This window comes from Lepidochelys kempii, chromosome 5 (assembly GCF_965140285.1).
Source record: "Lepidochelys kempii isolate rLepKem1 chromosome 5, rLepKem1.hap1, whole genome shotgun sequence".
NCBI lineage: Eukaryota > Metazoa > Chordata > Testudines > Cheloniidae > Lepidochelys > Lepidochelys kempii.
Window position 1 is genome coordinate 81,603,416 of NC_136384.1, and position 9,815 is coordinate 81,613,230.

General features: G+C 37.9%; 1 protein-coding gene across 3 annotated transcripts in view; it reads left to right on the forward strand.

Annotated features, from left to right (window-relative positions):
* The window catches only part of SLC12A2 (solute carrier family 12 member 2), a 102,252-nt gene extending 96,185 nt beyond the window's left edge, over positions 1–6,067 (forward strand). For all 3 annotated transcript variants that reach the window (XM_073344868.2, XM_073344869.2, XM_073344870.2), the window contains 3 exons: positions 903–1,038; positions 2,078–2,145; positions 3,161–6,067. In XM_073344868.2, the coding sequence (XP_073200969.1) occupies positions 903–1,038; positions 2,078–2,145; positions 3,161–3,296 (340 nt within the window). In that variant the 3' untranslated portion in view covers positions 3,297–6,067. The remainder of the gene's footprint in view (positions 1–902; positions 1,039–2,077; positions 2,146–3,160) is intronic.
* The last annotated feature ends 3,748 nt before the right edge of the window (positions 6,068–9,815 follow it).

Here is a 9,815-nt window from a genome sequence, read left to right on the forward strand (position 1 = left end):
TGTTAGTCTGTCTGTCACCTTTTCATATCCCCATTAGGTAAGAAGCATGCCTGGGGTAAGAGTGAGTGTGTCCAGAATGTGCTGAGTTCCAGTATTTATGACGCATGCTGCAGTGAATTTTACTAAATTGTGAAGTATCTACAGATAGTTTTTTAGCACAGAAATAGAGTTTATAGTGACTGCATGATAACAGAAGTATTTGTGGTTTTTTTTTTTTTTTGTTCTCATTTAATACTGGTGACCCATGGAGTTAGTTTGATTTCTTCACTCTGAGATCATGTGTTGTGTGATCTACGTAGAATAATAAAAGTGTAAAATGTATTTAACCAAAACTTTTGTCATCAAAATGTAATTGAATTCCAATTTCTCTCATATCTACTTGAGTTAAATTGATAGGTGTTTGTTTTTTACGCTTCTTCATTTCCTTATATCATCAAATTTCTAGAAGGATGATACTCTCCCTCTTGAAGCTTATAATTTTCTTTTAAAACGTTTTTCTTACATTTCTATATGGAGTTGAAGCTAGTTTGGCACTTCCTTCTCTGTTAATGATCTTCAGTCTAGATTGTTAGAAAAAACAAATCAATTTTTATGTAAATTTTGAAATCTAAAAGACAGTTCCCACACTATTAAGTTTGATAGTTAACAGCTGCTTAAAATATTAATATTCATAGGTGTTATTTATTTATTTATCTTTCACAAACCAGCAGGTTTCTAATATCAAAACACAGGAATGAGAATTTCAGTTGACATTACTTCTACTAGTTAATCACAAACCATACAAGAGTTGACTTATATTTAGGAATATTTTTCTGTTGCATGGAAAATCACAGTTGACACATGCAAAGAAAAGAGTAACAGTATCTATTTTTAATGTGAATATTGGTTAAAAATCCTTCTAGTATTGCAGCTTTTGAAGAAATGGTTGAGCCATTCAGACTTCATGAAGATGATAAAGAACAAGACATTGCAGATAAAATGAAAGAAGATGAGCCTTGGAGAATAACAGATAATGAACTTGAGCTTTACAAAACTAAGGTATCCCTTTATAACTTTTAATTATTGTGTTGGCTGTTGATAGAGTGGTGATCCTACTGTGTCCCATATACCCCATTTTAATGAGTTGATTTTTTTTTTTAAGCTTCTTTGCTCTATTACAAAGTGGGTGTGGTGTGAGAGAATTCAGGTGGGAAAAGGCTTGAAAACTCCACTTGCTCATTCATCATTGGACAGTAGGAAATGTTCCCCGTGGGGCCTAAGTCATCAGTAACTGCAGAAATTTTAATTTAAAAGGGATTTCTAGTCCCAATAATTAAAAAGATAACCTGTGTGGGTATGGACCAATGCAATGTTCTTTCCTGAGTCTGTAGCCAGTTTGATTGCTTCTGCAAATATAAACACAGGGAGACTAACAGCTGTTATGGTCTACTCCTGCTGTTCAGAATCCTGTGGAAGCAGAGCAAATACAAGAATTAGGTAAACTTGACTTTTGGAGAAGCAGGTGCTGGAGCTGGGAGGAGAAGAGGAAGAGGAGAACCCAAAATGGTGACTTGAGAAAGGGGTGGATTAGTACAGGAGTCTTGGATAGCAGGCACAGGCCAGCACAGCAATATCTAGAATGCTGAGGGAGGGTAGAGTAGTGGAACCTCACAACAGGTGGTTCTAGGATGTAGATGTCTGTGGGGAATACGGAAATAGGAAGGAATCTTCTTTTCCCTTCCAGCAGCCAGAAATCTCTCGGGGTGAGGGCTTTACTTTTATAAGTTGCTAGCTAGAAACTGACATGAGTGTTCAAGAACAGAACCTTAGAAGGAATCCAGCAACCTCTCTTGTTCTAGGCAACTAAGCGGGTAGAAGTTTGGACAGAAGGGACATATGTTTACTTTACAAACCCAAGTGATTTATTAAAAGTTGGAGGGAATGATACACTATTTTAAACAACACAGCAATCCATTTTGACCTCCTTTTGCACATTTCTTGCATAAATAAGAATTGTACTTGATTCTGGATTGTTGAAATAATGAATAGATCTCCCTAACGAGTTTGGGTTGATATTTTTTTTCCTTTTTAATTACAGAGCTACCGCCAGATTAGGTTAAATGAGTTGCTGAAAGAACATTCAAGCACAGCTAATGTAATTGTAATGTAAGTAAAGGTTGACTGTTTTTATACTATTTTCACAGTGATACAGTAACTCTATTACTATATCGGTTACACAGGTAATACAACTTATTTTGTGTATTATCCTAGGTACAGTCTTTTAGAGTACAAGGTAGAATTAGAGAGAGAATGCTTTGTAATTTGGCTTGTGACACTTACAGGCATTCTGCTGCTTGTGTATTAATTGCTCTCCATTGCCTTCAAATTGCTCTTTAAAAACAAAGATCTTCTATCTACAGCTACCATATATCCCATTTGCCTGAATCATACCTGTCTCTGCATATTCTTTGTACTGTCATCCCCACTTACAGTGCAATTGGATTACAAATTTTTCAGTATAGAAATTTTTTAATTTCACACATCCTGCTCTCTGTACAAAGTCATGTAAGGTTTCAGTGCTTTCTGAAGCAGTAAAAAGATGAAACTTGAGCAATACAAATAAAGATTTAACTGTTTCCAGTGAGGCAAGAATTGAAGGATTCCACCAATACTCTGGAGGGGCTGGTGGCAGAGAATGTGACTATAGACTGTTGCAGTCTGAAGCAAAAGCATTATCTTGGCCAAGATTTGGAGAGTGACTGTGGTTCTCCTCGCCTGGAGAAACATTCTGAATGAAGCCACAAGAGTGAAATGCTGATTCCATCACCTCCCCAGCCCCACCCTTGGAAAATTTCAGGAGTGGGTAGACTTAAGGTGAAACTTGAGATGCCCAAAAAAAAAAGTTACAATTGAGTCCATGTAGCAGAGTGTGTCTTTTTTTAAAGACAGTTTTGGCTCAGAACTAATTAATTTCTTTGCACTCAGGATTGTGAACTGACTACATGTAGTCTAAAAAACAAAAGGTTATGAAATGGGTTAGAATTAAACATTTAGTAATTTCTACCTTTTTATTATTTCAAATTGTATTTTTTGTATTTATGCAGTACTACTAGTAGTCTGACTTGCTTTTTAAACCATTCTTCATTTCCATTTGCTTTTTTCTTTGTTCTTCAAATTGTAGGAGTTTGCCAGTTGCACGAAAAGGTGCAGTATCTAGTGCACTATACATGGCCTGGTTAGAGGTTCTATCAAAAGACCTGCCACCAATCCTTCTCGTTCGTGGGAATCATCAGAGTGTTCTTACCTTCTATTCCTAAACACTGCGCAACGTGCAACTGTGATGAAATGGTACTTCAGTGCCTGGAAGAGAGTGACTAAGATTATTAACATCACAAAGGCAAAAAGTGACACTTCTTTCACTGTTCTACTGACTTGAAAGCACACAAGGAAAGTCACTATATTTCTAAAGTTGTGAAATCTTCAGTTTTATTCAAATTCTTCTATAACTTAATCTTGCTTAATGGGGGAGGATTCCTTGTTAGACTGAAGAACAACAAAACAAGCTTTTTCTTTGCTACTTGAATAGCAGCAATAAGTGTTTTTATTTTTGATCAGTGAAAGGATTATAGATTTATAAAAGCCTTTTAGCCTTGAGGTGCCTTCTGAAATTAACCAAACTGCATCTATACACCCAATTTTGTACATTTAGATAGAATGTCAACATCTGCCTTCAACTAAGACTTTAGCTCAAACGTCCTTTAGTTTCTAGTCTCTTCCATCTTGCAATAAAATGAATGCTGCTTTTCAGTCTTCCATCAAGCTATTATTTTTAGTACTGTGTTTTCTATTCAGAATGTATTAAGGATACCTGTTAGATTTGAAACAAAGGTAGGGCAGGTCAGTTGGAATAAAAAAATCATAATGTTATTGTCCAAGACTTTGTACTACTGAACTTGTACCCTTAAAACTAATTGCGCTAGACAAATGATGGGAGGACCTTTTTTTCTCAGATTTGACATTGTGCCCTTCTTTCCATTCAAAATTTGAGATGCATATAACTTTGGCTACCTTGGTGAAGGTTAGTGTGTCAGTCTTTAGCTCTAATATGTAACTGTATTCCTGTTGTAGGCTGAAGATAGCTTTTTGGATTATTTTAGGTTTTTTAAAGAAGAGGACCTGTCTTAATTCCTGGCCTTCAGATCTTGGTGTCATTTAGTTTATTTGAAGAAAGTGTTAACCTAAGGCTTGAAGGAGCAAATATGAGCAATGTGATGCCATCTAACAGAATACTGTAAACACTATGTGGAATCTCGCTACACCATCCAATATAAAATGTAAAAACTAAAATTTGGAATCTTTCATCAAATGGTTAACTGGACCACTGGTTATTAGGGGAGCTGTTTTTAGGTCAGTTCATTCAGTTGTCAGACCTCACATTTAGTCTTACTAAATAAATACTCAGGCTTAATCTAGAAATTTAGACCATCATACATGATACTTTACACATTTTTCATGTTTAATAAAAACTGCCAATTTTTGTGTCCTTCCGGTGTATGTTTTGACTACTTTCTAATTTAGTCTTCTAACACAAAAATAAAAATTTTCACTTGAGCCTTTGTACAAAGGTGAGTAATATGAACTATTTTTTAAATTCCTATATATTTTTCAGGAAAGGATTGCCTAAAACATTTTGCAACCTCTAGATATTAGTACTGGGAATGTTACTGGGTCACATTGCTAGTGTTTCAATGATTTTCATTGAAGATGATCCTTAGAAAAGGTTTATTTTTATGCTTAACATAGCATTATATTAAATACTCATAGTTCCTTTTGAAGGAAAAAGCTATTAGTCATTGTGAAGTAAGATACAGCGTGAAGTAGTGACAATTGGAGATGTGTTCTACGCTTTATCCACAGTGCATGCTGTAGTCAGGTCATTGGTAAGTCACAAAATCTCCATTTTTGCATTTGGTTTCTACCAGTCTGGATCTGAATTGGTTAAATTGTTTCAATTTTTTAAAAGCAGCATGTTTTGCTGCCAAGTACAAAGTAAATTAATGCTAACATGGGCCTGGTTAAGACACAATTTATAATCAAACAAATTCTAATAGTGCTGTTTAATTACAGAAAAAAAATGTAACAGCCTCATTGTGTCTGTTACAGGTTTTGCAGTGCTTGTTGAGGTGGTAGGGATGTCTCCTTATTCAGTGAACATGGAATCGTTGCCATGTTTCGTTCTTTTTGTTTTGTTTTGTTTTTAAACAGATGGACAATAAGGCATGAACTTAGTGCTGCTATCTTGAAAATGTGCACAGGTACACTTATTTAAAGTTTTGTCCATTCAGGAAACCATTGCTTGTTATCTGTAATGCAGGAACCAAATGAAGTGTGTGCATACATGCATATATGTGTATAAAATATATCTAAATATGCATTTGGGGATGGGGAGGGAATTGTAGTCTGTAAAATAATGTAGGATGCTTTTCACATATGCACTCTCAAAACTTCACTAACACTAGACACCAGATCAACAGTTTCAAGATTTATTGTAACACTCTAATAAACTTCAACAGTTACTAGTAATTGTGAGCAACAGATATTAGCTAGTGACAGTCATTCCGATTTCTATTTAGTCTATATAAACTTTGATTTTGAAGCCAAATTTTTTTTAAGTTCCAATCATTGTTAATGACTTGAAATATATAATTTCTCATTAACGCATGGCAATTGCATTATTTCTGTTGATGAAATTTCTTTTTATGGGTTTAGAAGGAGCAACCATAGCTGAAGAAATCAATTATTTATTTTTTTGTTCATTTGTTTGACTGTATTTAGGTTTCTTTTCTTTTACATACATTCTTTTTATATGCTTTCCTGACATTACATATTTAAAAATGAACTATGGAATTAATTTAAAGATTTGAGCTTGGTTGGGTATTTAGTTATCCACTGGGTTTGAAAATGTAATATTTTGATAATACTGTACTGTAACTGTCACACATGCTTTTCTAATGTTTTAACATTGAATATTGCAGTTACTACTTTGTACAAGGGGACACTGCAATAAAAGGAAGTGACTTCAATAAAATTGTCCAACATAGTCTATTTTTATTGAAAAATGTTTGCAGTATTTTCAGTCCTTTCCTGATATGTGAATTTGTGTACTGCAATTTTGTAATGATGTCAGATGACCGCTATTACACTAAATATAATATTTCTAATTTACCATGCCGCCAGTGAATGGTTTGGGGGCACAACTGGTGGTGGTGTCAAATGGCAGACCTACTCTCTACCAAGTTAATGATGTCAATTGGCTTAGAAAGGAATAGCATCTAACCTTACTGAGCCGAATGCCAAACCTTTGAAGGGAAGATATGTTTACACAAAATAACTCCTCTCCCTGCCCCCCCCCCACCAAAACACTGTACATTCCTCAAAGTCCACTAGAAAGAATGCAGACCTACCCCAGTATATAGAATGTTGGTAATCTATTTGTTTAAATGTGATATTAGATACTTGAAAATGTACTCACAATAGGTATGCTTTTTTGTTTCTTTGCCTCTGAACGTATTAGATGCAACTCCTAAATATTTTTTTTCTGACAAACTGGAGACTTCTTTGGAGTAACCCCCAATATTTCCATTTTACCCCTTTCTCTCTATTGTGTTTTAACGCTACGTTTTCATTGCTTTCTAGTGAAAATATAGAGAGAAGAGACCATTAATTTATTTACCTGCTCATGAGTTTTAATTTTATCTCTATCATTTAAATTGTCATGTTAACTTCCCAAGTTTCTAAGCTTCTAATTGGAAAACTAAGAAAGCTCAAATAAGAATCAGAACTCTTATTTTCCTCATCTTATTTTAAAGAAGCCAGGCAAATAATTGAGCTCTCAAAGCCATGACTCCCCCAAGAGAGCTGGAGGACTTAGCCTTCTTAATTCATTTTGGAATTTTTCCGATTCCTAGTATGAATGATTGGATGAGAACAAGAATTCTTACTGCAAAAAGAATCCCTGGTGAATCCAGAATACACCTATCCTGTGCCTTTACTTTGTTGAAATAGTTCCTGACTGTTGGAAATAAAATACTTTTTTGATCCATTTTCAAGATCTATGCAATCAACCCATGCCTACACAAAGTTGCTGTCTGAGGTATATGAACTGAGTTAAAGGTGAACTGCAAAGCAGTATTTGTTTTGCCCTTTACAATTACTCTTCTGTTGGGGTGCAGAATTCAAGCTGTCTGCAAATTTCTTTGCTCCTCTACAGAAAAATGGTAGGTACCAAAGCTGTTGGATTCATAGGGCAGAGAACTGCTTTAAGGAGTTGTCCTATGCAGGGAAAAAAAAAGTTTATCTGGGGAAAAGGAAGATTATTGCTGTGACCTTTGCCTTCTGTGGGGACCAGGTTGTGGTGGTTTAAAAACTTAAATAAAATTTGCTTTTCATATGTGTCATCTTTCAGTTTATTTTATTAGCTCTGTAAATAAACTCTGCCCCGATGCTTCTGATAACTGGCTAACATTAGAGGTTTTTAAATGGTTTGGTTAGGTTATCTAACTGCTTTTTAAAAAATGTTCGTTAAGATTGAGGAAGCTTGGCAGCAGCATGATTTTCACTGATTTCCTTTGGGTAGGCTCTGGAGACCCCAGTAGTGACAATGTGCTCTGGCCCTACCTTCATCCATAGCTGGGCAGCAGAGCTCTACTGCTTGTAGCAAAATGTGGTTTAGAAGTGATAGCATAGCACAGGTGTCTCCTGTCTCACCAATAACAGCTGTCTGCTGCTGCTCCCAAGAGCAGTGTAATGTATGTATTTATCAATGCAGTCCTAGGTGACTATCCAGGGTAGCACATGACCAGTTAAAATTAAACTGAAGCTCTGCATTTACACTAGGAAAAAGGTCAAGTTCAGATCAGGTATAGCTGTTAACCAAGGCAAACCTAAACATGGACAGCTTTTCCTAGTCAAGGCAAACCACAGGTGGATTGCTTACAGTTGCTCCTTTTAGGTACCAGGGGCTGCTTCAGCACTTGCTGAGCAAACAGCCAGGCAGGGATTTCCCTACATGCCTGCCCTGAATTTCCCCAACCCTCCCCCGCCCCCCCGTTTTGTGAACTAGTTACATGTAGTGTTGTCAATTCAGTGATTGTTTGGAAATCTGAATTGAAATTGAAACATTAATACACACTTTAAAAGCATATACAGTGTGTGATAAAATACATGAATCTAAAAAAGTGTAATAGATTTGAAAAGTATTATCATAGACTAGCTTCCTTATACAGCTGTTTTTTGGGGGGTTTTTTATGACCATGTCAGTGCATTCACTTTGGTGCTGTTGGCCAACCTACTAATTTCAAATTATGATTTGTAAGCAAGGTCTAAATAAGCCCTCCCTGACAGCTAGTGATGGGCTGGGGGGAAAGGCTTCAGGACCAGATTGTATTTACATTCACACCTGGTCTACACCTGGTCTACACTAGGACTTTAGGTCGAATTTAGCAACGTTAAATCGATTTAAACCTGCACCCGTCCACACAGTGAAGCCCTTTATTTCGACTTAAAGGGCTCTTAAAATCGATTTCCTTACTCCACCCCTGACAAGTGGATTAGCGCTTAAATTGACGTTCCCAGCTCGAATTTGGGGTACTGTGGACACAATTCGATGGTATTGGCCTCCGGGAGCTATCCCAGAGTGCTCCATTCTGACCGCTCTGGACAGCACTCTCAACTCAGATGCACTGGCCAGGTAGACAGGAAAAGAACCGCGAACTTTTGAATCTCATTTCCTGTTTGGCCAGCGTGGCAAGCTGCAGGTGACCATGCAGAGCTCATCAGCACAGGTGACCATGATGGAGTCCCAGAATCGCAAAAGAGCTCCAGCATGGACCGAACAGGAGGTACGGGATCTGATCGCTGTTTGGGGAGAGGAATCCGTGCTATCAGAACTCCGTTCCAGTTTTCAAAATGCCAGAACCTTTGTCAAAATCTCCCAGGGTATGAAGGACAGAGGCCATAACAGGGACCCGAAGCAGTGCCGCGTGAAACTGAAGGAGCTGAGGCAAGCCTACCAGAAAACCAGAGAGGCGAACAGCCGCTCTGGGTCAGAGCCCCAAACATGCCGCTTCTATGATGAGCTGCATGCCATTTTAGGGGGTTCAGCCACCACTACCCCAGCCGTGTTGTTTGACTCCTTCAATGGAGATGGAGGCAATACGGAAGCAGGTTTTGGGGATGAAGAGGAGGAGGAGGAGGTTGTAGATAGCTCACAGCAAGCAAGCGGAGAAACCGGTTTTCCCGACAGCCAGGAACTGTTTCTCACCCTAGACCTGGAGCCAGTACCCCCCGAACCCACCCAAGGCTGCCTCCTGGACCCAGCAGGCGGAGAAGGGACCTCTGGTGAGTGTACCTTTTAAAATGCTATACATGGTTTAAAAGCAAGCATGTGAAAGGATTACTTTGCCCTGGCATTTGCGGTTCTCCTAGATGTAGTCCTAAAGCCTTTGCAAAAGGTTTCTGGGGAGGGCAGCCTTATTTCGTCCTTCATGGTAGGACACTTTATCACTCCAGGCCAGTAACACATACTTGGGAATCACTGTAGAACAAAGCATTGCAGTGTATGTTTGCTGGCATTCAACCAAAATCCGTTCTTTCTCTCTCTGTGTTATCCTCAGGAGAGTGAGATATAATTCATGGTCACCTGGTTGAAATAGGGTGCTTTTCTTCAGGGACACTCAGTATAGCCCATTCCTGCTGGGCTGTTTGCCTGTGGCTGAACAGAAATGTTCGCCGCTGTTAGCCACAGGGAGGGGGAAGGTTGAGGGGGTAGTCACGCG